The 27,595-nt window shown below is 41.7% G+C and overlaps 3 protein-coding genes across 5 annotated transcripts in view; all 3 read left to right on the top strand.

Moving 5' to 3' along the window:
* LOC141910702 (zinc finger ZZ-type and EF-hand domain-containing protein 1-like) overlaps positions 1 to 15,573 on the top strand; it is a 29,216-nt gene extending 13,643 nt beyond the window's left edge. The window contains exons 33-61 of the mRNA XM_074801434.1: positions 83 to 174; positions 302 to 423; positions 719 to 865; positions 965 to 1,038; positions 1,121 to 1,396; positions 1,596 to 1,783; positions 2,643 to 2,913; positions 3,625 to 3,821; positions 3,997 to 4,110; positions 4,693 to 4,736; positions 4,924 to 5,127; positions 10,442 to 10,575; positions 10,655 to 10,935; positions 11,012 to 11,138; positions 11,293 to 11,481; positions 11,599 to 11,710; positions 11,795 to 11,973; positions 12,119 to 12,280; positions 12,357 to 12,437; positions 12,514 to 12,575; positions 12,653 to 12,736; positions 12,812 to 12,992; positions 13,089 to 13,268; positions 13,365 to 13,558; positions 14,096 to 14,365; positions 14,441 to 14,587; positions 14,987 to 15,152; positions 15,231 to 15,302; positions 15,387 to 15,573. Coding sequence (XP_074657535.1) covers positions 83 to 174; positions 302 to 423; positions 719 to 865; positions 965 to 1,038; positions 1,121 to 1,396; positions 1,596 to 1,783; positions 2,643 to 2,913; positions 3,625 to 3,821; positions 3,997 to 4,110; positions 4,693 to 4,736; positions 4,924 to 5,127; positions 10,442 to 10,575; positions 10,655 to 10,935; positions 11,012 to 11,138; positions 11,293 to 11,481; positions 11,599 to 11,710; positions 11,795 to 11,973; positions 12,119 to 12,280; positions 12,357 to 12,437; positions 12,514 to 12,575; positions 12,653 to 12,736; positions 12,812 to 12,992; positions 13,089 to 13,268; positions 13,365 to 13,558; positions 14,096 to 14,365; positions 14,441 to 14,587; positions 14,987 to 15,152; positions 15,231 to 15,302; positions 15,387 to 15,458 — 4,422 coding nt within the window. The 3' untranslated portion in view covers positions 15,459 to 15,573. The remainder of the gene's footprint in view (positions 1 to 82; positions 175 to 301; positions 424 to 718; positions 866 to 964; positions 1,039 to 1,120; positions 1,397 to 1,595; positions 1,784 to 2,642; positions 2,914 to 3,624; positions 3,822 to 3,996; positions 4,111 to 4,692; positions 4,737 to 4,923; positions 5,128 to 10,441; positions 10,576 to 10,654; positions 10,936 to 11,011; positions 11,139 to 11,292; positions 11,482 to 11,598; positions 11,711 to 11,794; positions 11,974 to 12,118; positions 12,281 to 12,356; positions 12,438 to 12,513; positions 12,576 to 12,652; positions 12,737 to 12,811; positions 12,993 to 13,088; positions 13,269 to 13,364; positions 13,559 to 14,095; positions 14,366 to 14,440; positions 14,588 to 14,986; positions 15,153 to 15,230; positions 15,303 to 15,386) is intronic.
* An 835-nt stretch (positions 15,574 to 16,408) lies between these two features.
* Positions 16,409 to 26,655, top strand: LOC141911136 (E3 ubiquitin-protein ligase RNF19A-like). 2 transcript variants are annotated; one of them, XM_074802103.1, is made up of 8 exons: positions 16,409 to 16,526; positions 22,804 to 22,892; positions 23,375 to 23,435; positions 23,586 to 23,748; positions 24,581 to 24,847; positions 25,135 to 25,381; positions 26,091 to 26,151; positions 26,249 to 26,655. In XM_074802103.1, the coding sequence occupies exons 4-5, from the start codon at positions 23,629 to 23,631 to the stop codon at positions 24,779 to 24,781; spliced, it is 321 nt and encodes a 106-aa protein (XP_074658204.1). In that variant the 5' UTR covers positions 16,409 to 16,526; positions 22,804 to 22,892; positions 23,375 to 23,435; positions 23,586 to 23,628; the 3' UTR covers positions 24,782 to 24,847; positions 25,135 to 25,381; positions 26,091 to 26,151; positions 26,249 to 26,655. The 2 variants fall into 2 exon arrangements, with proteins under 2 accessions (XP_074658204.1, XP_074658203.1); XM_074802102.1 differs by lacking the exon at positions 16,409 to 16,526 and adding an exon at positions 22,084 to 22,195.
* On the top strand, positions 17,481 to 20,829 carry LOC141911134 (E3 ubiquitin-protein ligase RNF19B-like). Of its 2 annotated transcripts, XR_012619980.1 has the most exons (6): positions 17,481 to 17,551; positions 17,702 to 17,861; positions 18,683 to 18,945; positions 19,233 to 19,479; positions 20,194 to 20,248; positions 20,347 to 20,829. XR_012619980.1 is itself a non-coding variant. In XM_074802099.1 (4 exons), the coding sequence occupies exons 2-3, from the start codon at positions 17,826 to 17,828 to the stop codon at positions 18,899 to 18,901; spliced, it is 255 nt and encodes an 84-aa protein (XP_074658200.1). In that variant the 5' UTR covers positions 17,481 to 17,551; positions 17,702 to 17,825; the 3' UTR covers positions 18,902 to 18,945; positions 19,233 to 19,489. The 2 variants fall into 2 exon arrangements, 1 of the variants encoding a protein (XP_074658200.1); XM_074802099.1 differs by lacking the exons at positions 20,194 to 20,248; positions 20,347 to 20,829 and having other exon boundaries at positions 19,233 to 19,489.
* Positions 26,656 to 27,595: the final 940 nt, after the last annotated feature.

Raw genomic sequence — 27,595 nt, 5'->3', positions numbered from 1 at the left:
TGAGTAATCACGAGTAAACATGGCTGCCTACACGTATCACCTTATGACATCATCTACTTACAGCGGTATTGTCTATTTGTAGGAGGCCGATACGGCTGAAGGTTTGGTTCATGGTTTCTTATCGAATCTAATCGCGAAAACTGATTCACAACTCGCAAATAAATTACTCACAAAGTAAGCATTAAATTCCTCTTTATCAATGTTTTCTATATGTTTAAACTAATTCATTTTACTACTGCTGCTGCTGCTGCTGCTACTACTGCTGCTGCTGCTGCTGCTGCTGCTGCTGCTGCTGTTACAGGTGTATAGAATACTGTCACTCGAGTTCAGCTGGTGGGGTACAGCTTGATGAAATGGTTCACAGCACGTTTGCCGCTCTGGTCTGGCACACGCAGCCGCTCAGAGAGGAAGTGACCAAGTATCGTAAGTAATCGCACCACAATTCTACACATCACTGGCCAGTTCCATAGTCATGTGACTTAGATTTAAACCAGTCTAAGACTAACTTAGTTCTATAGTCAACTTGAGGCTAGTCTAAGATGTTATGGCTGTGAAACTGAATCCAGGAACTGATCTAACAATTAAAGACCAGATTTAAGGCTTTAGTTCGGACTGTGTAACACTGATCTATGATATAATATATCCGGTCGATCCGGACTAAGTATTATTTAGTCCGCACTGTGTAACACTGCTGTATATTGTTTGTATTTCTATATAGTTGAGAAAGAAGGTGATGTAGAATTATCTGAAGGAATTTATCACGCGTTTAGAATGGCAGACGGATTGAGAAATCACATGATTGAATTGAGACAATTCATGCGTCTTGAAGCGGAGAAAGGTTCAACGCAAGATGTCGATATACAGGGTACGAAAATAACTCAGTTCAAATGTCGAACTGGATCCTGAAATCAGTAAAAATAGAATTGTCGTTTTTCCACACAAATTTCCGTTATATTTTTTCCAGTTGATAAATTCAAAAGTAAAGCTCGATTTCTGATGCGTTTCGCTGGATTAACTAAAATCCCCGTCAGATCAGAGGTGAATCTTTAACGCAATCCTTTTCATAAATTATAGAATTCAAATTCGTAAATTTGACTTTTTTTCGTCTCGTTTCAAACAGAATCGAACGAAATCGAATAAAAACGCGTCGTCACGGAAACGTAAACTGTCACTATTATTGGATCGTCAGATGAGTCGTAGTGTGAGTCACGACTCTGAGAAATACGCGTCGTTTCGACTAGTGATGGATTTTATTAAAGATCCCGTGTGGAGCGTTGAACTCGTCGAGATGTTATTAAAACAGAGAACTGAACACGCTGTAGCTGTTAACTCTACGTTTAAACTCATTTACACATTCTTCAAACTCGTTACTGACTCAACGCAACATTTCTTTCAGGTTAATGAATTTTGTTTATTTCAAATTATCTGAGCAAAGATAACACCCCCCCCCCCTCCCCGCTGTTAATCTGCATCCAGCTCTGACTGTAGAGTCAGACTCTGTTGAAGTCAGGTTCACTGTTACTGGGTCCACTAACTGTTTAACTGCTGTATAATGATGATGATGATGATGATGATTTTATATTGATATATTTCAGGTTCCTGTTGTTTTGTTTATGCAGCAGTTTCTTTCGTATGAAAGTCATTTTTCTACTCATTTTATCGATGGTTTAGAAGGCTGCGGTTTAGAATTAGAGTCAAAAGTGCGACATTCATTTTATTCCATCATTCGGTTTATAACTGGTGAAATTCAAACGTTTAAACACAACATCATCTCTCCAAACAGGTGCGTACCCATCTCTCCAAACAGATTTGTACCTATCTCTCCAAACAGGTGCGTACCCATCTCTCCAAACAGGTGCGTACCTATCTCTCCAAACAGGTGCGTACCTATCTCTCCAAACAGATGCGTACCCATCTCTCCAAACAGATGCGTACCCATCTCTCCAAACAGATGCGTACCCATCTCTCCAAACAGATGCGTACTCATCTCTCCAAACAGTTGCGTACCCATCTCTCCAAACAGGTGCGTACCCATCTCTCCAAACAGATGCGTACCCCTCTCTCCAAACAGATGCGTACCCATCTCTCCAAACAGATGCGTACCCATCTCTCCAAACAGGTGCGTACCTATCTCCCCAAACAGGTGCGTACCCATCTCCCCAAACAGATGCGTACCCATCTCTCCAAACAGGTGCGTACCCATCTCTCCAAACAGATGCGTACCCCTGACCTGGAATTCAGATAATGTTATTGTGTTTGATACATGTGAATACATGATTTATAAGAAATGACTGAATTGTAACATTTAAAACTAGAATTATTCGGATTCAATCAGGGAATATCTCGATTCACCTGCTGCTGATTCACTCAAGGAATTTTGTGTTATAACATGAAGGAATTTATAGATAGACTGATAGTCTCCATTCTGTTGTAACTGCTGATACTCTGAACAGGTTCAGCAGCCAGTTTTATAGTTGAAGGTTAAAATAAAACATAAAATTTGAAATGTTTGATGATTTTCCTTTTTGAACCGCAACAACTACAACTGTGTAACTAACTGAGTGTCGGTTTTAAAACTGGAATTTCTCAGTTGATCTCACAGTTTGTATTAAACAGTGTTTGTATATTGTGTATATTTTCAGTGTAGTAACGTCAGTATTTGAATACATGCAGGCCTGTCTGCTTCACTTGTTAGACATTAAATGGCAACCAAATGATTTATCATTCCTCGTCGAAATGAAACTGCCGCAATTGTTGTTAAACGTCGCCAAGAGCAACCTGACAAATAAAACCACGTACGACGAAGAAGCCGAACTGCGAGATTACGAACAGCACATGATGTGGTACGAACAGTCAAAAAAAGAGGAGAATTTTCAGGCTTGGTATCGAACAATATCTTCTGATCAGAAAAAGGTCAGTAACAACTCGTAATTCAGGGTGCATTCTAATCATGGTTCAGGGTGGATTCTAATCTTAGTTCAGGGTGGATTCTAATCATGGTTCAGGATGGATTCTAATCATGGTTCAGGGTGGATTCTAATCTTAGTTCAGGGTGGATTCTAATCATGGTTCAGGGTGGATTCTAATCATAGTTCAGGGTGGATTCTAATCATAGTTCAGGGTGGATTCTAATCATAGTTCAGGGTGGATTCTAATCATAGTTCAGGGTGGATTCTAATCATAGTTCAGGGTGGATTCTAATCGTGGATCAGGTGGATTCTAATCGTGGATCAGGGTGGATTCTAATCTTAGTTCAGGGTGGATTCTAATCTTAGTTCAGGGTGGATTCTAATCATGGTTCAGGGTGGATTCTAATCATGGTTCAGGATGGATTCTAATCATGGTTCAGGGTGGATTCTAATCTTAGTTCAGGGTGGATTCTAATCATGGTTCAGGGTGGATTCTAATCTTAGTTCAGGGTGGATTCTAATCTTAGTTCAGGGTGGATTCTAATCATGGTTCAGGGTGGATTCTAATCATGGTTCAGGGTGGATTCTAATCATAGTTCAGGGTGGATTCTAAGTGGATAGATTTGTTGTATATTGTATGTTTATATTGTATTTCACTCGGATTTGTGAATTATTGTATATTGTAGGGATGTATTTATTTGTATTGTATTTGTAGAGTTTTGATTTATTTATGGCTCGTTTCTGTGAATTATTGGATGTTGAAATAGCGTGTGATGGATGTAACGTCAGTTTACCCGGTAGAAGATACCGATGTCTCGAGTGTCAGGATATCGATCTTTGCGCCCCTTGTTTCTCAGACGATGTTAATATTCCTGGCGGACATACGAAGGATCACGATGTCGTACATTTAATGTGAGTCATTAGTCATCAGATTTCAGTCATTAGTCATCAGATTTCAGTCATCAATAATCGGATTTCAGTCATTAGTCATCAGATTTCAGTCATCAATAATCAGATTTCAGTCATTAGTCATCAGATTTCAGTGATGAGTTTGTTAAGTGATGATGATGATGATATGCGTTGCTAGGTATGGTTGCGATGGTTGTCGAGCATTCATTGTTGGAACACGTATTCACTGCGCTGATTGCGGTGATTATGATCTGTGTTTAGGATGTTATACAAAAGGAAATTATAAATCAATGTAAGTAGTAAACCCTGTAATTGTGAGGGGTGACAGGTGAGGGGTGACAGGTGAGGGGTGACAGGTGAGGGGTGAGAGGTGAGGGGTGAGAGGTGAGGGGTGACAGGTGAGGGGTGACAGGTGAGGGGTGACAGGTGAGGGGTGACAGGTGAGGGGTGACAGGTGAGGGGTGACAGGTGAGGGGTGACAGGTGAGGGGTGACAGGTGAGGGGTGACAGGTGAGGGGTCACAGGTGAGGGGTCACAGGTGAGGGGTCACAGGTGAGGGGTCACAGGTGAGGGGTCACAGGTGAGGGGTGACAGGTGAGGGGTGACAGGTGAGGGGTGACAGGTGAGGGGTGACAGGTGAGGGGTGACAGGTGAGGGGTGACAGGTGAGGGGTGACAGGTGAGGGGTGACAGGTGAGGGGTCACAGGTGAGGGGTCACAGGTGAGGGGTGACAGGTGAGGGGTGACAGGTGAGGGGTGACAGGTGAGGGGTGACAGGTGAGGGGTGACAGGTGAGGGGTGACAGGTGAGGGGTGACAGGTGAGGGGTTGAGGGTTTACTTTCCTCAAATTAATTCAAAATTTTGTTTTTAACAGGCATAAAGATTCTCATGAAGTGACCAAGTTTCCAATGGTAACATGTAAGTAAAAACTTCTCGAACTAGGGTCCCCAGATTATCCCAAGGCTTTATCCGCAGATTATCTCAAGGTTTATTCGGCAGATTATCCTAAGGTTTAATCCACAGATTATCCTAAGGTTTAATCCACAGATTATCCTAAGGTTTAATCCACAGATTATCACAGTGTTTATATGTTTGTATATTTCAGTAAGGAGCAGTAAGAAGTCTGTTATAACTCTACAGTCATATATTCACGAACACTCGTGGCTATTGTTCTCTTCACTCGCGTTATCGACCAGTTACTCCATCTATAATCAACAACTAGACACTGATTACTTGCGATCTGCGGCAACTTTACAACAACAATGTATTGAATTAATCAGTGCTTATTTGAACACGTTCTATTTCAAAGGTTAGTTGTTTAACAGCCTCATTCTGACATAAACTCTGTCTGCCAGCCTCTCTCTGACATAAACTCCGTCTGCCAGCCCTAATTAGAAAGTCACGCACGTGCCTCAAGGCCGTAATTTCACGCTAACCCGGATGTGCCCTGGGCCGTTCCCTGTAGGGCTTAAGGGCCCAAACTGGTATGCTAGGTAGCCTATTGGGCCGACTTGGGGCACATGAAATTTCAGGGTCCTGGGGTCATTGTGCCCAAAAATCAATATTCACAAAAAGTTGAATAGATTCATGGGCCTAGCCCTAATTTGGCTACCATTTCTAAGGCTGGGCTTGGGCGAGGGGGTCATGGGCATCCAGGTTCTAGTTAAGTCCCTACGGGTCACCACCTAAAATTTTGGGGCCCTGGCCCCAGGGGTTTGGGAGCTACCTCTTCTAGGGCTAAGTTTTCCGTGCACCAAGGCCGCTCTGATGGTTGGTGAGTCTAGGGTCTTCTGACTAACCCGGCCTTCATGCACGGATTCGCTGTGCATGATGGGATACCAAATGACGTCACGCTGACCTAAAAAAAACCGTGCAGGAAGGCCAAAATTTCACGCTAACCCTAGCTTTTTACCTGGCCTTGATGCACGGATTTCGAAAATTTCAAAGTCCAGCCCTGACAAAGCCTTCCATTCGGGGGGGGGGGTCAAAACCGACCCCGGGGGTGCCACTCGTCTAGCCAACAAAAAAAAAAATTTTTTTCAATTTTCGAAACTTGACCCTGGCGCCCCCTATGCACTTATTTTCACTGTCGAAGTTTAGAAATACTCTTATCAATAGTCTTTATGCTCGAAATAAGTTTCAAAGTCTTACCGTCAGTTTTAAGCGTTTTATAGCGGTCAGAATTTTTGGTCATTTATTTCGGATAAGATTGGTGGATAGAACGGCTGGCCTTGGTGCACGGATATTATTTTACTACGAAAACGGTCAGAATTCCCCTCGTGAGGGTCTGGGGTACTATCAACTCATTTGGCCACTCGCACCAGGCCTTCTTCTATATGCCTGAGAAGTTTCGGCGATTTCCCGCAGCCGAGGAACGGTTTTGCGATTCTTATTCTTAAGCTTTGTGGGTTTCGACGACCGAATCGTCATCGTTTACCGAAGCTACGCATCCCCGGCTACAAAAGTCGAGTAGTTTCGTGATGTTCGACGACCTAGAAATCGGTTTTAAGACCCCTCAAAAGTGACCGGGCGCTAGGGCTAAGCACTCGTTCATACACCGTGCACCAAAGCCATGAAACTATCAAGTTCCGTGCCCGAAGGCTATTCCGATATAAGACGTCCGTGCACCAAGGCCGTGGTGAGTGGCCTTCGTGCACGGTTTACTTTGAATTTTTCGAAATTTTACACAAATTCACGTATCTACACATGTTTTAAGGGGTGAATACCCCCGACTTCCGGTAGACTAAGAACCTAAAGAACGACCCCCATCCACACAGCCCGACCCGCTGTACGGCACCCAGGGGATATCGAGCCCTACCATACCCCCAGGGGCCCGGGGACAGGGGCCCAAAGTGGCCGTAAACGCCTAAGACATTCTCCTAACACAAACGTGCACCAAGGCCGTGACGCTAATGAAATCCGTGCATGAAGGCCAGAAAACTATCAAGTTCCGTGCTCGTAGGTGAGTCCAGCGCGTTGGTGAGTGGCCTTGGGGCACGGATTCTCGACTTTCGTCTATTTTAGGGAAAAATTACCGAAACCAAGCACGATCCGTGCACCAAGGCCGAGTGGCCTTCGTGCACGGATCGAGTCCTCTAACTGTTGGCCTTTGTGCACGGATCGAGTCCTCTAACTGTGGGCCTTTGTGTACGGATCGAGTCCTCTAACTGTTGGCCTTTGTGCACGGATCGAGTCCTGTAACTGTTGGCCTTTGTGCACGGATCGAGTCCTCTAACTGTTGGCCTTTGTGTACGGATCGAGTCCTCTAACTGTTGGCCTTTGTGCACGGATCGAGTCCTCTAACTGTTGGCCTTTGTGCACGGATCGAGTCTTGTAACTGTTGGCCTTTGTGTACGGATCGAGTCCTCTAACTGTTGGCCTTTGTGCACGGATCGAGTCCTCTAACTGTTGGCCTTTGTGCACGGATCGAGTCTTGTAACTGTTGGCCTTTGTGCACGGATCGAGTCCTCTAACTGTTGGCCTTTGTGTACGGATCGAGTCCTCTAACTATTGGCCTTTGTGCACGGATCGAGTCCTCTAACTGTTGGCCTTTGTGCACGGATCGAGTCTTGTAACTGTTGGCCTTTGTGCACGGATCGAGTCCCCTAACTGTTGGCCTTTGTGCGCGGATCGAGTCCTCTAACTGTTGGCCTTTGTGCACGGATCGAGTCCTGTAACTGTTGGCCTTTGTGCACGGATCGAGTCCTCTAACTGTTGGCCTTTGTGCACGGATCGAGTCCTGTAACTGTTGGCCTTTGTGCACGGATCGAGTCCTCTAACTGAACTGTTGGCCTTTGTGCACGGATCGAGTCCTCTAACTGTTGGCCTTTGTGCACGGATCGAGTCCTCTAACTGTTGGCTTTTGTGCACGGATCGAGTCCCCTAACTGTTGGCCTTTGTGCACGGATCGAGTCCTCTAACTGTTGGCTTTTGTGCACGGATCGAGTCCTCTAACTGTTGGCTTTTGTGCACGGATCGAGTCCTCTAACTGTTGGCTTTTGTGCACGGATCGAGTCCCCTAACTGTTGGCCTTTGTGCACGGATCGAGTCCTCTAACTGTTGGCCTTTGTGCACGGATCGAGTCCTCTAACTGTTGGCCTTTGTGCACGGATCGAGTCCTCTAACTGTTGGCCTTTGTGCACGGATCGAGTCCTCTAACTGTTGGCTTTTGTGCACGGATCGAGTCTTGTAACTGTTGGCCTTTGTGCACGGATCGAGTGGCCTCTAACTGTTGGCCTTTGTGCACGGATCGAGTCCTCTAACTGTTGGCCTTTGTGCACGGATCGAGTCCTCTAACTGTTGGCTTTTGTGCACGGATCGAGTCTTGTAACTGTTGGCCTTTGTGCACGGATCGAGTCCTCTAACTGTTGGCCTTTGTGCACGGATCGAGTCCTCTAACTGTTGGCCTTTGTGCACGGATCGAGTCCCCTAACTGTTGGCCTTTGTGCACGGATCGAGTGGCCTCTAACTGTTGGCCTTTGTGCACGGATCGAGTCCTGTAACTGTTGGCCTTTGTGCACGGATCGAGTCCTCTAACTGTTGGCTTTTGTGCACGTATCGAGTCCTCTAACTGTTGGCCTTTGTGCACGGATCGAGTCCTCTAACTGTTGGCCTTTGTGCACGTATCGAGTCCTCTAACTGTTGGCCTTTGTGCACGGATCGAGTCCTCTAACTGTTGGCCTTTGTGTACGGATCGAGTCCTGTAACTGTTGGCCTTTGTGCACGGATCGAGTCCTCTAACTGTTGGCCTTTGTGCACGTATCGAGTCCTCTAACTGTTGGCCTTTGTGCACGGATCGAGTCCTCTAACTGTTGGCCTTTGTGCACGGATCGAGTCCTGTAACTGTTGGCCTTTGTGCACGGATCGAGTCCTCTAACTGTTGGCCTTTGTGCACGGATCGAGTCCTGTAACTGTTGGCCTTTGTGCACGGATCGAGTCCTCTAACTGTTGGCCTTCGTGCACGGATCGAGTCCCCTAACTGTTGGCTTTTGTGCACGGATCGAGTCCTCTAACTGTTGGCCTTTGTGCACGGATCGAGTGGCCTCTAACTGTTGGCCTTTGTGCACGGATCGAGTCCTGTAACTGTTGGCCTTTGTGTACGGATCGAGTCCTCTAACTGTTGGCCTTTGTGCACGGATCGAGTCCTCTAACTGTTGGCCTTTGTGCACGTATCGAGTCCTCTAACTGTTGGCCTTTGTGCACGGATCGAGTCCTCTAACTGTTGGCCTTTGTGCACGGATCGAGTCCTGTAACTGTTGGCCTTTGTGTACGGATCGAGTCCTGTAACTGTTGGCCTTTGTGTACGGATCGAGTCCTCTAACTGTTGGCCTTTGTGCACGGATCGAGTCCTCTAACTGTTGGCCTTTGTGCACGTATCGAGTCCTCTAACTGTTGGCTTTTGTGCACGGATCGAGTCCTCTAACTGTTGGCTTTTGTGCACGGATCGAGTCCCCTAACTGTTGGCCTTTGTGCACGTATCGAGTCCTCTAACTGTTGGCCTTTGTGCACGGATCGAGTCCCCTAACTGTTGGCCTTTGTGCACGGATCGAGTCCCCTAACTGTTGGCCTTTGTGCACGTATCGAGTCCTCTAACTGTTGGCCTTTGTGCACGGATCGAGTCCTCTAACTGTTGGCCTTTGTGCACGGATCGAGTCCTGTAACTGTTGGCCTTTGTGTACGGATCGAGTCCTGTAACTGTTGGCCTTTGTGCACGGATCGAGTCCTGTAACTGTTGGCCTTTGTGCACGGATCGAGTCCTCTAACTGTTGGCCTTTGTGCACGGATCGAGTCCTGTAACTGTTGGCCTTTGTGTACGGATCGAGTCCTGTAACTGTTGGCCTTTGTGCACGGATCGAGTCCTGTAACTGTTGGCCTTTGTGCACGTATCGAGTCCTCTAACTGTTGGCCTTTGTGCACGGATCGAGTCCTCTAACTGTTGGCCTTTGTGCACGGATCGAGTCCCCTAACTGTTGGCCTTTGTGTACGGATCGAGTCCTCTAACTGTTGGCCTTTGTGCACGGATCGAGTCCTCTAACTGTTGGCCTTTGTGCACGGATCGAGTCCTCTAACTGTTGGCCTTTGTGCACGGATCGAGTCCTCTAACTGTTGGCCTTTGTGCACGGATCGAGTCCTCTAACTGTTGGCCTTTGTGCACGGATCGAGTCCTCTAACTGTTGGCCTTTGTGCACGGATCGAGTCCTCTAACTGTTGGCCTTTGTGCACGGATCGAGTCCTCTAACTGTTGGCCTTTGTGCACGGATCGAGTCCTCTAACTGTTGGCCTTTGTGCAGGGATCGAGTCCTGTAACTGTTGGCCTTTGTGCACGGATCGAGTCGTCTAACTGTTGGCCTTTGTGCACGGATCGAGTCCTCTAACTGAACTGTTGGCCTTTGTGCACGATTTTAGCCTTGATGCACGAAAAACTTAGTTTTTGAGCCGTTGACTCTAGCCTCTCTCTGACATGAACTCTGTCTGCCAGCCTCTCTCTGACATTAACTCCGTCTGCCAGCCTCTCTCTGACATAAACTCCATCTGCCAGCCCCTCTCTGACATAAACTCCGTCTGCCAGCCTCTCTTTCACCTGCCAGCCTCTCTCTGATTAGCTGGATGTTTGTATGTTTTAGAAGAGACTTTAATGAACAGTTTGACGTCAGATCCGGAACTGATAATGAAACAGGAAGTAGCGTTTGCTATTAATCATCAGGAGCGAATCATTGGTTTAATCGGGGCTCTGATTCCATCTGCTTACAACTCACAGGTTCGTAAACCACTCACCCGCCGCTCATTATTGTAGTTACCATGACGACTATTTAGAATGGTTGTATTTATTGTTGTAGATACCGATTGACGAGAACGGATTCAAATTTCACAATGAAGAATTCCTCAGTCAGTTATTCACAGTCGTTCATCGCGATACGGAGCACGATATTAAAACAGAACATCTAGCTCTCGCGTTACTAGGGCAACTACTTCTTAAAGATTACACCGAGTCTAAAGTGTGCGATCAAGCCGTAGAGTCGGTTACTAAGCAACCGTTGCCATCGACGACGATCGCCGATATGGACGGATATCGGACTATTGATTTTTTGTTTTCATACGGAGCTAAACGACTGGCGTTGTAAGTAACTTCAACTCGGTTTAAACCGGATTTAACCGGGGTGGGATAAACCTGAATTATCGATTGTTTGTTGTAGTACTGGTTTACAATGGGCGTACAGCGTAGCTGTTATACTACAACAATTAGTGAATAAACCGGGCTGGCACGATGTATTACTGAAATACATGTATACCCATACAATCAACTCTAACCCTGCTGATCAGGTAAACTAAACTCATTTCAACTCTATCAGTCAGTTTACTGTCAGTTGACTCGTATTCGGAAAGTAACCCCTGGCATGTGAGTTGTGGTTGCATGTCTGTAAGTCTTATTACATGAGCCTGTCGTTACATGTACATGTATTGTATTATGTTGTAGGTTATTGATCCTACGATGATATTCTCGATGTTTATTCTCGCCGGATTCCCGAATGTTTTAACTATCGGCACACACGTGAAATACAGTAAATTTATCTACGGTATCGACGCTAATGATGGAGTCATTTTAAAACGATATCCGAACAGATTGACCGACATTATAGATAAACAATCCCGGAAAAAACAAACGGTAACAATCAGTAAAACATCCCGCGATCGTTTAACAATCAGTAAAACATCCCGCACCTGTTTAATACGTCTTATCGTTTTAAACTGTATATTCTCGATGTATAACGGTTTTTTGTAGGTAAAAGATAAACATGTTGAATCATGTAATATTTATGATCACATGATCAATGATGAACAAGTGAATAGTTTAATTGAACTCATTCAAACTTACGTCAATCGTATCAAATCAGGTCGGTTTTAAATTCACAAGTTTTATTTTACGTTCAGGATTTCAACGGATGTTTGAACTGTTGTTTGTTGTTTGAATATTTCAGGTGAAGTTGTATGCGTAGAAGCTATGTGGGTTCTGGCGCTAGCGTTGAAGGCTTTGCTTCAGTCTATGGTTTATTCAGATACGAAATCTCTGTGTAAAATGCAACTGATTCAGAGTGTTGTTTATTTAGCAAGTTTCGGAACTGGTTTCAGCAACCAAATAATGTTGAAAGATCTTGAGGTATGTTACCATCCCCCCTCTCCTCTCCCCTTCACGGGGTGATTACTCTCCCCCTCAGGGTGATCACTATCCCACCTCCCCATCACAGAGTGATTACTCCCCTCCCCTCACAGGTTTGTAACTCTCGTTTCACGCTCTGTTTCAGGTTTTATCTTTAATGTTGTATTCGAGGAAAAATACAATGAGTAAAACGAGTAAAACCCAAGGCGCTAAAGGTGGCAGCACTAGTACTGGTGCATCGGAGAAAAAATCAACGGTGAAAGAATTAACGAAACCCGAACTCGACGAATTAACGCAAAAATTCCTAGTAAGTTTCACCGATGTCATCGGATGATTTCTGGGAGCTGCCGTTTATAAAATGAGATATTTGAATCAATTTGTAGAGAATGCAAGATATGAATTTAGATGATATCGATGACGAACAATTTGATGGACAAAGAGAACAAGCAAAGGCTTACGTCGTTGTAAGTATTCTAAATGTTTCAGAGCAAATTCATTGAAATTGAGAAGTGTAAAAGTTGTGATTATTGTTTATTTCAGAGATTACAGATGATCGAAGCGATGACTGATAAAGCTACTGGAATTTATGAAACATTACAGAAGTAAGATCGATTTCAACCCGATCGAAATCCATTCAAACAATCAGTTTCATTGTCGTCTATTTCTATGTTTTATTTAGAACTCTGGTGAAAGAAAATAGTGATAAAACTTTAGATACCGGTTTGAAACCGTTCACAGCTCAGGGTTCACACGATAAGAAAAGGTTTGTTTTTTTATAACCCTCCGAACAGAGAGTTGATGATGATGATTGTAAGTAATGAGTTGATGTATTTATTAGTGAAGTGATGGAAGAAGCTGAAGATGAATTATTTGAGAATTGTCAACAACTGGTCGCGGTTCCTGATAACGATATTTACAACGATTCTCTCAGACAGAGACATTTAAACAGTTTCTATTTGTTAGAACAAGCTGTTGATAAATATGGTAAAACTCCTCCACCACCCGAGTATCTTATCAAGGTAAATAGTGTCATTCGTAAAATAAAATTCATTTATTCTTCGATTTGATGATGTCATAGGGGGATTAATGGATTATTTCTATGGTTTGTTTTGTAGACGAATAAAGCGATAGCGATTCTGTACGCTAGAGAGGTTTTAATGAAACTACTCTCTGATTGGCCGTCTGCCGGAGATAGTTTAATTACTGCTCAATTATTGGGTTGTTCTAACGAGTCTCAGATTCCGTGTCTGATCGATATGTTGAGTAGAACTGATAGTAAACATTCTATACAGAAGGTACGTAATATAACCCTAACCTCCCTCACCTCCCTACTCACCTCCCTCACCTCCCACATCTCTCTCTCTCTATGGACATTTTGTTTTTAATTACAGCTCGTTTCAAACCTGATTAAAAACTGTGAACCGGCCTGCGTCATCGCCATAACAACCACAGCTTGTCACTTTATGGAGGATGAGTATTTATTAAAGATTTGTGAATCGCAGCATCCATTTACTAGCGCGTGTAAGATTAGTAGTTACATTCACATACCAGGGGCTACTTCACTTCATGTAAAATTCGATCAAAGGTTAGTATGATAAATCATTTCAGTTCAGGACTCCAGTTCCACAGATTTGGACTTAGTTCCACAGTTAATGGATTCAGTTCCACATTTCTGAAACCAGTTCCACAATAATTGGACCCAGTATCACAGTTCTCAAGATCACCAGTTCTGGATCCAGTTCCACAGTTCTGGCTCCAGTTCCACAGTTCTGGCTCCAGTTCCACAGTTCTGGATCCAGTTCCACAGTTCTGGCTCCAGTTCCACAGTTCTGGATCCAGTTCCACAGTTCTGGATCCAGTTCCACAGTTCTGGCTCCAGTTCCACATTCTGTCTCCAGTTCCACAGTTCTGGCTCCAGTTCCACACCGCTGGTCTCCAGTTCCACAGTTCTGAAATCTTGTTGATATTTGAACTCCACCCTAGCCGCCTGGGTCCAGTTCCACAGTTGTGAGTTAAGATTTGACTCATTGAAAATGAACTAACTTTAACTCAGAGTTAACTCTTACTCAGAAGTGTGGAACTGGGTCCTGTATGTTAAATGTAACCTGTGTATGGTTTATAGATGTATGACTGAAGAAGCCTCTTTGACTCTGGCAACATCTGAAGATTTAACCAAACATTGTAAGAAATTACGTGGCAGTAAAAACAGTACAAACGGTTTCACGTGGCAGGAATTACAGTTTCCAGGAGACACGCTTTATTACGAGTTCGATGCGAGGTCGAAGTTAAAGAATTGGGGATATCGGTTTACGGTCAGCGGAGACCAACTCGATCGCCTAGATACCGGACATAGAATTATACACTCCGTTCTTAATCAACCAAATATTCAAAAGTAGGTGTAAATCAAGTTTAGCTGTAAATCATCATCGATTCACGCATCACCGCGTGTGGTTCTATAATATTGTAGGTTGTTACCGATGGAATCAAAAGCTGAGAAGGAATGGCATCGTTGGTTGTGGTTATCTATGGTAAACGTCGTTTGTCGTCAACAAGGTTCATTCAGGTTGAAGGCTATACAACTCCTACTGGACATACTACGCATGCATCAAAAACAGTTAGTATAATCACAGCCGTCCCGGGTTCGAAACTGATACATAGAAAAGGTTTAATGGTTTTATCTCGAATATGCTATAATTCCTACATCGGTAAGATAAGATAAGATAAGATTACAACCAACGTTTTGGATAAACTACATTTCACTGACGCCATCTATCAGAAAATAGAATTTGTAATTCTGTGATGAGATTTGGAGAACCCAGTGAGAGTGGAACTCGAACCCAGAGGGAGTGGAACTCGAACCCAGTCGGAGTGGAACTCGAACCCAGTGGGAGTGGAACTCGAACCCAGTCGGAGTGGAACTCGAACCCAGTGGGAGTGGAACTCGAACCCAGTGGGAGTGGAACTCGGGTTCGAACCCGGTCAATGGTTTTGATGTTATCTGAAATATTTACAGGTTGGAAGAAGGTGAAAAGAAATTGATAATAAATTTATCGTATTTGAAACCGATTTGGAGTCTGTACGTGAAGATGACGTCAGTTGTTCTGGAAGCTGGTAAACTCTCTTCATCTCTCAGTCGAGCTTTAACTGAGCTGTTCTACGTCGCTGAGGAACTAGCCCTGGTAAGTGTGGGTGATCTAGGCATCTCCGATTGAAGTTTTATTAATGTTCTAAATTCATGTATATTTTGTTGATTTTAGATGTGCGGAATTGAAGTGTGGTATACAGCTAGTGTTAGACTGCAGTCTGAATGGGAAACTATTCTCAAAGAGGTTTCTATTTTATCCAATCGGTTCTATCTAATACAGGTCTAAGCGTATGAAATTGAGTTTAGATTTTTTCGATTATATTTTCAGGGTATACTCAACGTTCTTAGCGTGAAAAAAGAAATGAAAATTGAATTGATTTCTGGAGAAAAAACCGGTTGAATTCAAAGTTAATGCGTCATAAATTAAGGGTTTTAATTTATGAATTTTGATTTCACCGTTAAACTGAAGATTGAATTTGTAGATTATGCGATGAAATAAATCTGTTTTTTAAATATTTTCTTAAACTTAAATTCTTGAGACCAAAGTTTCTACCAGAAGATGACTACGCCACCTATTGTCTTGGTGTCAAAATAAACGTAAAATTTATTTTAGATACACACAAAATATTTCTCAAGTTGAGTGTGAACTGTTTGTTTTGATCTGAATGCAGTGGAACACGATATCTGAGTTACTGTTAAAACCCTTCCAGGATTGGCACTGTCCCCCAGAGATGATTTTGATAAAACCAGTGTCTCTAGTAAACTTTGCATCATTCAGAATCTACTCAACCAAAATAGAGAAACTTGAAACCAAGAATCTACAGGGCTTCATTTCTGAATGATTGTTGTTTGTTTTGACTGGTGCGTTGTCATGGTGATAGCAATGTGATATTCTGAATCCGATGTCTGGAAAAATAGTAATTCCTGAAAACAGAGCCAAATTTCATAGTGAAATGAATAACTACACTTATTTTCATCGATTTAATAACAGAATGAATTTATTTTAGCAAAAAATTTCACAGATATTTGTTAAAGAAATACAAAACTTGTCGATACTCTCAGACGTGCCCCGCTGAAAAAAACTATTAGGTTAAATACGTGTTGTGAGTCACCAATTCAACTTATAAGATTATTTGATTGTTTTATTAATTGGGAATAATTTTAGAATGTTTTATTCGAACAATAGCTCGGAAGTTCATTAGAATTGCTACGTATTGCTAATTCCGTGGAATTCATTACCCCCTAGTAATCCGGAGCGGTATCTAAAGCCATCCGCGGCTAGAACCGTGAACTCTTTAGTTGGTGCTCGGAGCGCAAAGCCTGAGTCCGAGTCGACCTCGAGCTGCGCGGTCTGCAGAACTAGCATGGCGGACGAATAAATCGCTATTTACACTTGAAATATTTAGAAGCTTCTCTTTCAACGAAGAAGCGACAGAATGTCTTCAAACCATTTCAACATTGAAATACAGTAAGTAAATTTACTTATGAATCGAATACTTGTGATGTATGAAGGTGATTCGAGATGGAGAGCGACATAAAACACTCCGGTTTAACCCCACGAGCAGCAGCGATCTCTATTCACTGATGCGTGCTGTAAAACCATCATTCAGTAAAGAGTGATTTCTCTGACAGGTTTCTATGTTTATGTCAGGGTGAAGCTCTACTAATATTATTAATTAACTGCAGTCATCAGGAAGTTCAAGGAATAACTGTTTGGCGATGAAGTTAACAAGTGATCCCTCAATTCAGGTAGATATTAAGATAAAATCCCACTATTTACAGATTAAAAGAATTTAAAAACAAGAATTATTTATTAAATCTAAAATATTTAAAAGACACGCCGTTTCGATCTCACCCTAGAGATCATCGTCAGGGTTTTAATTTATGAATTTTGATTTCACTGTTAAACTGAAGATTGAATTTGTAGATTATGCGATGAAATAAATCACACCTGATAATAATTCACACCTGACGATGATCTCTAGGGTGAGATCGAAACGTTGTGTCTTTTAAATATTTTAGATTTAATAAATAATTCTTGTTTTTAAATTCTTTTAATCTGTAAATAGTGGGATTTTATCTTATTATCCGTTCACCACGTTTGAGTGCGGTCATCGTTCTATCAGGTAGATATATCTTAGGCCCTAATCACAGACCTCTAGAAACCAGTTTCAGTGGTGTTTTAAAACCGAGTTAACCAAAATCCAAGCAGGTTTTCAGCGCCGTTCTCAAATCATTGATGCCAACATATTTTCAAAGATATAGTGTTCCCTGCTCTAAGTCTGAACCAATTAACCGTTAGCCTAAGTCTTGTATGAAAAAAAGATTGTAACAAATTCTTGGCACTAAAAGCATTTTGAATCTTGTTGAATTTGTTTTCATTTTTTATCTGATGAAGAAATAATGATTTTCAGTGTTTTGTATTATTTCGGATGTAGGCGTAACGCTAGAGTTTTGTTTATTCTACTCAAAAGAAGGTGATGTTTAGATCAGGTTTGTTTAGTTACTCTTATTTATATCGAATATTTGATATGATTTAATTTGATTTGATTGTGAATTGCTCTAATGATGTTTAATCGATGATAAAGGTTTATAAGTCCTTAGAAATTGAGTAATAATTTAGTCGATTATGTTGATTTTCAGTCCGTCTGGCTGCACTTTCTGGGATAAAAAGCCATGGAGCCGAAAGAAGATATTGTGGCAACTCGGCACGTTAGTTGGCGCTCCGGTCGGTATCGGACTCGTTGCTGGAATCGCAGTTCCCGCGATGATCATAGGGATTCCCGTCTGGGTCGGACGCAAGGTAAATTATCGACTAATATTAGGAATCCATCTGCCGTCTGTCTGTGAGAATCTCAATTTAGTGATCATTATTATATTTCCACACGAATCACAAGGGCCTCGTGCCCAAAAGGTCGTTTTTGGTCTGAATGCCGAGAACATATACGCATGGACACATAACTGAAAGTCTTTTATACGTGAGGCCTATCACACAGGGTGACCACGTGAGACATAAAATGATAGCTTAATATGTGTGGTAGGTCAGCTTTCTGACTACAGTTTTTCAATTTGTTTAAATTGTTGAACTAAAGGAAAGTGTTCATTTATTGAATGCCTCATTACAGATATCATTATGTCCTTTGAAATGTCCTTTCATGTTGAAATTAAACCCACACAACTGTTAAACTCAATACAAAGTCAATACCAGTCAATCCCAATCCCAGTTTTTCAATAATTGAATATAGCCAAAAACTGGGATTGGATACAGCCAAAAACTGGGATTGAATATAGACTGTATTCGAATTGAATTCACAGAGTGACGTTGAATAACCAACACTTAAAAGTAATAAATCCTTATTGATTTGATTTGTCAAAATACTAGTTCTAAATACTGCGCATAAACTGTATCAAGTGGTAACTGTCATTTAACTGTAATGACAAGGACATATGATAAGGCTTATCGGGTGAAATACAGGATATCGACAAATTCAAGTTCTGAAATTACTCGCTTGATGGCGCTAGTCAGAAACGGAAATTGGAACCTAAATCCATCACGCGCTAGATTTTTATTGCAAATTTAACCATGAAAAATGCTATTTCTCATGTGTTTATCTTGTGTTTCAGTTACATACACGTTACGGTCACCTACCACAGCACAAGAGGAATATGGTAATAGCCGGTGGTGTAACTGCGTCTGTTATCGTAGCGCCAGTTGTCGCTAGTTTAGCCGTTGGTATCGGTGTACCGATATTATTGGCGTATGTTGGCGTGGTACTGATATCGCTGTGTCGCAGCGGTGGTTGCGGCGTATCGACGACTGACTCCGGGCGGAGTTCGATTTGAGTTCGAACAGAACGAAGGAAGTGGCCCATCGGGGCCTTACGCCCGTAAGTACTTAAACCATACTTTTCATATAGTGCAGGGTCCGGAATCAGCTGTCTTTCTAGGATTCATAAGGGATAATTTGATGATGTCATAGGGGGATTTATTGGAGGTGGCCAACTTTTCTACGTTTTATATAGACTTGCCAGAAAGAGAAAGATAATTTGATGATGTCATAAGGGGATTGACTGATAAAGCCATGTTGTCTGGTGTGGCTGCTATATAAATCCCCCTATGACGTCATTTAAGTTAGTTCAGTACTAGTATGAGTGAATGTTTATATTTGTTGTAGCTGATTCTCACAGTATAGAAACGACCAGTGACCGGGTAGCGAACCCCAGTATCGGACCTAGTATCGGTGAGATGTCTATGGCTATGACTGGCAGTCTTAGCGCTAGCGGAAGCCACATCGACCGAGTCGGGATAATCCGCGATGAGAGCGATCGCTAATCGGCCAGTAACAGAGCGATTACTGGCTCCAGTTTGAACGGTAGTTTATCAGGAAGCGCCGTTGCTGGACCGAGCGGATTCCAAAACAGGTAAGAGATTTTCCCGACTACAATCTCCAGTTGCTGCTCTATCTGTTCGACATAAGCCGGCTTGCGACGGCAACCCGACGCCTACCGACTCGTCGCAAGCCGTATCGGGCTAGTTGCCCGTGTTCTACTCCGGCCTACGGTAGGCCAACAGTTGCTTTCAATCGCAACTGACACAAACTGCTGTGATATGCACGGCTTTGCACCACTTCTAGTCGATGAATAAAAACCCACAGTAGATTTGTAGAAACAGTTTCGAAGTTAAAAACTGCGGTGTTTTAAAATCGAGTTTACCAAAATCCAAGCAGGTTTTCAGCGCCGTTCTCAAATCATTGATGCCATCATGATTTGAAAGCTTGTCAAAGATTGCGGCTCAATTTACTGTGTTTGGGACTAAACAAAAATATTTGCTGCGACAAAATTAACTGTGGAAATATCAAACATGTTTGAATGTTGTGATTCACCTGCAGCTGAGCAACGAACACGCTGCAAATTTCATTGTGAAATCTGTAATTTCAGACGGTGTGGGAATAAATTCATATAGTGTTCCCTGCTCTAAGTCTGAACCAATTTACCGTTAAGTCTTGTATGAAAAAAAGATTGTAACACTGAAAATTCTTGACACTAACAGCATTTTGAATCTTGTTGAATCTGTTTTCATTTTTTATCTGATGAAGAAATAATGATATTCAGTGTTTTGTATTATTTCGGATGTAGGCGTAACGCTAGAGTTTTGTTTATTCTACTCAAAAGAAGATGATGTTTAGATCAGGTTCGTTTAGTTACTCTTATTTATATCGAATATTTACTATGATTTTTGTGAAATTGCTCTAATGATGTTATAATGAATGTTGTTTGATTTATTTTCAGTCTAATGGAGGAGGATCTCAATAACTGAAACCTGCGACACGTCTTAACCTGAAATTGACTGCGCGTCAAATGAATGAATTATTGATTCTAAATGACTGTGATGTTTCATGCTGTTTAGAGGATTTTTAGGATGTTCCAAGTTCAAACCCAGTGATTTTGATCAGATGATAAACCAGGGTGTCTGATATATACTGATGAATAGTTATTACGACATGATCGCCACCTATTGGATTTCTGCTGAACCACCAAATTATTGGATTAATACGAATATACTGTATATCACAGGTGCCATCTATTGGAAATTTAGAAATTTATATCTTCAGTGTCAAATTAAACGTGAAATTTATTTTACATTAAGACAAAATAGTTCTCAAGTTGAGTCTGAACTGTTGGTTTGATCTGAATGCAGTGGAATACAATATCTGAGTGACTGTTAAAACCCTTCCATGATTGGCACTGTCTTCCAGAGATGATTTTGATAAAACCAGTGTCTTAGTTAACTTTGCATCATTCAGAATCTACTCAACCAAAATAGAGAAACTTGAAACCAAGAATCTACAGGGCTTCATTTCTGAATGATTGTTGTTTGTTTTGACTGGTGCGTTGTCATGGTGATGGCAAGGTGATATTCTGGATCTGATGTCGGGAAAAATAGTAATTCCTCAAAACAGAGACGAATTTAAAACTGAAATGAATAACTACACTTATTTTCATCGATATGAAAACAGAATGAATTTATTTGAGCAAAATACTTCATAGATATTTGTCACATAAATATAGAACTTGACCTCGAATGATATGAAGGGGTGTTGAGTCTTGGTGACCTCTAGATACTTCAGACCGCACAGATGATGATGATGATGATGAAAACTGTTATTTGTGTTCTCCTCTTCTTCAGAATCAATCTATAAATAGATGAAGAAAAGATATCTGTATATTTACTCTAAAAACAGTCAAGTATTTTGCTTTCATCAATATCAATAGGGTTTGCGCCCCCGGGCCGGGCAGGCCTTCTAAATCAGGTTGCACTTTATTTCCGGATTGTTGATAATCTCGCGAGAACGAAACTAGATTTATACAATATTAGCGCTAGTCTCGCGAGATTATCAACAACACAGAAATAAAATTCAGTAGTCAGTTTGCCGGCTTTGGCTCTGTGCCAGATCCATCTTGATACCTTCTCAAAAATAGTTTATTCCTCTCGTAAAGTCCACATCAGTCTCAGAGCCCTTCTCGTCGTTTGACTTCAACTGAATGTCATTGCATCACTTCACACCTAATCAGTTTTCACAATAGGTGCCATTCCACGACGGTATAACGGCGATCAAACTCGTCTAAAGATCATGAAAATGTCATCAGCTGTTTCACAAAATCTCCCGGAGCACCACCTGTTAGATGTTTACTCCAACCGGGAAGTGTCGAGTCCCGCTTTACACCCAGTCAATCGGACGGTGTTTGTGTCCGGACGTATTTATCCCGTTCAGATTGATGCCAATTTGTTGCAGGATTTTAGTAGGACATTCATCTGTTCAACTAATGCACGGAAATCGCTACAAATCTCTAATTTCGTGGTATTATTTCCCGCAACTATCAATTCGGAGCGGCATGTTAAGTCTACCGCGGGCATTACCGTGAACTCTTTAGTCGGTGCCCGGAGCGCTCTTGCCGCTGAGTCCTAGTCGACCTCAATCTGCGCGGTCTACAGAACTAGCCCTCCCAAGTGAAGTATGTCCCATTTCAGAATGATGGCGGACGAATCAATCCCAATTTTCACTTGAAATATTTAGAAGCTTCTCTTTCAACGCAGAAGCGACAGAATGTCTTCAAACCATTTCAACATTGAATTACAGTAAGTAAATTTACTTATGAATCGAATACTTGTGATGTATGAAGGTGATTCGAGATGGAGAGCGACATAAAACACTCCGGTTTAACCCCACGAGCAGCAGCAATCTCTATTCACTGATGCGTGCTGTGAAACCATCATTCAGTAAAAAGTATAAATAATATAAAGCAGGGGCAGATCTAGAGGCAGACAATGACAGCTGCACAGAATTAAAAAAAGGGCAATCTAAAGAAATGGCACTATCCATGACAGGCGAGCGTCGAAGGCGCGAAGCATTCGCGGGGCCCCCAGAAAATTTTTGAATTTCAACCTATTTTAATGCAATTTCCAGGCACCTGAGACACAAAAATGACATTCTGCAACAATTCTTTAAGAGATGGGAATTTATTAATATGGAAACAATGTGATAATGAACTTTATGGAATGAAAAATTTTTTACGCACTTTTTTCAAACAGGGCACTCAGAATTTGCGACAGGAGCACGTGCTCCGCCCCTGTAAAGAGTGGATCGAGGCCTAAACTATTACTATCAATACAGATGGAGCATTTGACTCCGTGGATACCCTGGATTTTAGAGTGCTTTCTCTGACAGGTTTCTATGTTTATTTCAGGGTGATGCTCTACTAATTAACTGCAGTCATCAGGAAGTTCAAGGAATAACTGTTTGGCGATGAAGTGAACAAGTGATCCCTCGATTCAGGTAGATATATCTTAGGCCCTAATCACAGACCTCTACAAACCAGTTTCAGTGGTGTTTTAAAACAGAGTTAACCAAAATCCAAGTAGGTTTTCAGCGCCGTTCTCAAATCATTGATGCCATCATGATTTGAAAGCTTGTCAAAGATTGCGGCTCAATTTACTGTGTTTGGGACTTTGCAAAATTTCGCTGCGATGAAATTTACTGTGGAAATATCAAACATGTTTGAATGGTGCGATTCACCTGCAGCTGAGCAACGAACACGCTGAAAATTTCATTGTTAAATTTGTAATTTCAGACGGTGTGGGAATAAATTCATATAGTGTTCCCTGCTCTAAGTCTGAACCAATTTACCGTTAAGTCTTGTATGAGAAAAAGATTGTAACAAATTCTTGGCACTAAAAGCATTTTGAATCTTGTTGAATCTGTTTTCATTTTTTGTCTGATGAAGAAATAATGATATTCAGTGTTTTGTATTATTTCAGATGTAGGCGTAACGCTAGAGTTTTGTTTATTCAACTCAAAAGAAGGTGATGTTTAGATCAGGTTCGTTTAGTTACTCTTATTTATATCGAATATTTGATATGATTTAATTTGATTTGATTGTGAATTGCTCTAATGATGTTTAATCGATGATAAAGGTTTATAAGTCCTTAGAAATTGAGTAATAATTTAGTCGATTATGTTGATTTTCAGTCCGTCTGGCTGCACTTTCTGGGATAAAAAGCCATGGAGCCGAATGAAGAAGATATTGTGGCAACTCGGCACGTTAGTTGGCGCTCCGGTCGGTATCGGACTCGTTGCTGGAATCGCAGTTCCCGCGATGATCATAGGGATTCCCGTCTGGGTCGGACGCAAGGTAAATTATCGACTAATATTAGGAATCCATCTGCCGTCTGTCTGTGAGAATCTCAATTTAGTGATCATTATTATATTTCCACACGAATCACAAGGGCCTCGTGCCCAAAAGGTCGTTTTTGGTCTGAATGCCGAGAACATATACGCATGGACACATAACTGAAAGTCTTTTATACGTGAAGCCTACCACACAGGGTGACCACGTGAGACATAAAATGATAGCTTAATATGTGTGGTAGGTCAGCTTTCTGACTACAGTTTTTCAATTTGATGAAATTTTTGAACTAAAGGAATTTAACCCAAACAGATGAACTGGGATTCAAAGTGTTCATTTATTGAATGCCTCATTACAGATATTATTTATTATGTCATTTGAAATGTCCTTTCATGTTGAAATTAAACCCACACAACTGTAAAACTCAATACAAAGTCAATTCCAGTCAATCCCAATCCCAGTTTTTCAATAATTGAATATAGCCAAAAACTGGGATTGAATATAGACTGTATTCGAATTGAATTCACAGAGTGACGTTGAATAACCAACACTTAGAAGTAATAAATCCTTATTGATTTTATTTGTCAAAATCCTAGTTCTAAACACTGCGCATCAACTGTATCAAGTGGTTACTGTCATTTAACCGTAATGACAAGGACATATGATAAGGCTTATCGGGTGAAATACAGGATATCAACAAATTCAAGTTCTGAAATTACTCGCTTGATGGCGCTAGTCAGAAACAGAAATTGGAACCTAAATCCACCACGCGCTAGATTTTTATCGCAAATTTTACTATGAAAAATGCTATTTCTCATGTGTTTATCTTGTGTTTCAGTTACATACACGTTACAGTCACCTACCACAGCACAAGAGGAATATGGTAATAGCCGGTGGTGTAACTGCGTCTGTTATCGTAGCGCCAGTTGTCGCTAGTTGTCGCCGTTGGTATCGGTGTACCGATATTATTGGCGTATGTTTACGGCGTGGTACCGATATCGCTGTGTCGCAGCGGTGGTTGCGGCGTATCGACGACTGACTCCGGACGGAGTTCGATTTGAGTTCGAACAGAACGAAGGAAGTGGCCCATCGGGGCCTTACGCCCGTAAGTACTTAAACCATACTTTTCATATAGTGCAGGGTCCGGAATCAGCTGTCTTTCTAGGATTCATAAGGGATAATTTGATGATGTCATAGGGGGATTTATTGGAGGTGGCCAACTTTTCTACGTTTTATATAGACTTGCCAGAAAGAGAAAGATAATTTGATGATGTCATAGGGGGATTAACTGATAAAGCCATGTTGTCTGGTGTGGCTGCTATATAAATCCCCCTATGACGTCATTTAAGTTAGTTCAGTACTAGTATGAGTGAATGTTTATATTTGTTGTAGCTGATTCTCACAGTATAGAAACGACCAGTCACCGGGTAGCGAACCCCAGTATCGGACCTAGTATCGGTGAGATGTCTATGGCTATGAATGGCAGTCTTAGCGCTAGCGGAAGCCACATCGACCGAGTCAGGATAATCCGCGATGAGAGCGATCGCTAATCGGCCAGTAACAGAGCGATTGCTGGCTCCAGTTTGAACGGTAGTTTATCAGGAAGCGCCGTTGCCGGACCGAGCGGATTCCAAAACAGGTAAGAGATTTTCCCGACTACAATCTCCAGTTGCTGCTCTATCTGTTCGACATAAGCCGGCTTGCGACGGCAACCCGACGCCTACCGACTCGTCGCAAGCCGTATCGGGCTAGATGCCCGTGTTCTACTCCGGCCTACGGTAGGCCAACAGTTGCTTTCGATCGCAACTGACACAAACTGCTGTGATATGCACGGCGTTGCACCACTTTTAGTCGACGAATAAAAAACCCACAGTAGATTTGTAGAAACAGTTTCGAAGTTAAAAACTGTGGTGTTTTAAAACCGAGTTAACCGAAATCCAAGCAGGTTTTCAGCGCCGTTCTCAAATCATTGATGCCGTCATGATTTGAAAGCTTGTCAAAGATTGCGGCTCAATTTACTGTGTTTGGGACTTAGCAAAAATATTTGCTGCGACAAAATTTACTGTGGAAATATCAAACATGTTTGAATGGTGCGATTCACCTGCAGCTGAGCAACGAACACGCTGCAAATTTCATTGTGAAATCTGTAATTTCAGACGGTGTGGGAATAAATTCATATAGTGTTCCCTGCTCTAAGTCTGAACCAATTTACCGTTAAGTCTTGTAGGAAAAAACAATTGTAACACTGACAATTCTTGACACTAAAAGCATTTTGAATCTTGTTGAATCTGTTTTCATTTTTTATCTGATGAAGAAATAATGATTTTCAGTGTTTTGTATTATTTCAGATGTAGGCGTAACGCTAGAGTTTTGGTTATTTTTCTCAAAAGAAGGTGATGTTTAGATCAGGTTTGTTTAGTTACTCTTATTTATATCGAATATTTGATATGATTTTTGTGAATTGCTCTAATGATGTTATAATGAATGTTGTTTGATTTATTTTCAGTCTAATGGAGGAGGATCTCAATAACTGAAACCTGCGACACGTCTACACCTGAAATTGACTGCGCGTCAAATGAATGAATTATTGATTCTAAATGACTGTGATGTTTCATGCTGTTTAGAGGATTTTTAGGATGTTCCAAGTTCAAACCCAGTGATTTTGATCAGATGATAAACCAGGGTGTCTGATATATACTGATGAATAGTTATTACGACATGATCGCCACCTATTGGATTTCTGCTGAACCACCAAATTATTGGATTAATACGAATATACTGTATATCACAGGTGCCATCTATTGGAAATTTAGAAATTTATATCTTCAGTGTCAAATTAAACGTGAAATTTATTTTACATTAAGACAAAATAGTTCTCAAGTTGAGTGTGAACTGTTGGTTTGATCTGAATGCAGTGGAACACGATATCTGAGTGACTGTTAAAACCCTTCCAGGATTGGCACTGTCTTCCAGAGATGATTTTGATAAAACCAGTGTCTTAGTTAACTTTGCATCATTCAGAATCTACTCAACCAAAATAGAGAAACTTGAAACCAAGAATCTACAGGGCTTCATTTCTGAATGATTGTTGTTTGTTTTGACTGGTGCGTTGTCATGGTGATGGCAAGGTGATATTCTGGATCTGATGTCGGGAAAAATAGTAATTCCTCAAAACAGAGACGAATTTAAAACTGAAATGAATAACTACACTTATTTTCATCGATATGAAAACAGAATGAATTTATTTGAGCAAAATACTTCATAGATATTTGTCACATAAATATAGAACTTGACCTCGAATGATATGAAGGGGGTAATGTTGAGTCTGGGTGACCTCTAGATACTTTAGACCGCGCAGATGATGATGATGATGATGATGATGATGAAAACTGTTATTTGTGTTCTCCTCTTCTTCAGAATAAGTCTATAAATAGATGAAGAAAAGATATCTGTATTTTTACTCTAAAAACAGTCAAGTATTTTGCTTTCATCAATATCAATAGGGTTTGCGCCCCCGGGCCGGGCGGGCCTTCTAAATCAGGTTGCACTTTATTTCCGGATTGTTGATAATCTCGCGAGAACGAAACTAGATTTATACAATATTAGCGCTAGTCTCGCGAGATTATCAACAACACAGAAATAAAATTCATAAGTCAGTTTGCCGGCTTTGGCTCTGTGCCAGATCCATCTTGATACCTTCTCAAAAATAGTTTATTCCTCTCGTAAAGTCCAAATCAGTCTCGGAGCCCTTCTCGTCGTTTGACTTCAACTGAATGTCATTGCATCACTTCACACCTAATCAGTTTTCACAATAGGTGCCATTCAGCGACGGTAAAACGGCGATCAAACTCGT

Source organism: Tubulanus polymorphus, chromosome 9 (assembly GCF_964204645.1).
Source record: "Tubulanus polymorphus chromosome 9, tnTubPoly1.2, whole genome shotgun sequence".
In the NCBI taxonomy this organism is placed as follows: domain Eukaryota; kingdom Metazoa; phylum Nemertea; class Palaeonemertea; order Tubulaniformes; family Tubulanidae; genus Tubulanus; species Tubulanus polymorphus.
The sequence above is the reverse complement of the archived record's forward strand: the minus strand, read 5'-3'. Positions and strand labels throughout refer to the sequence as shown.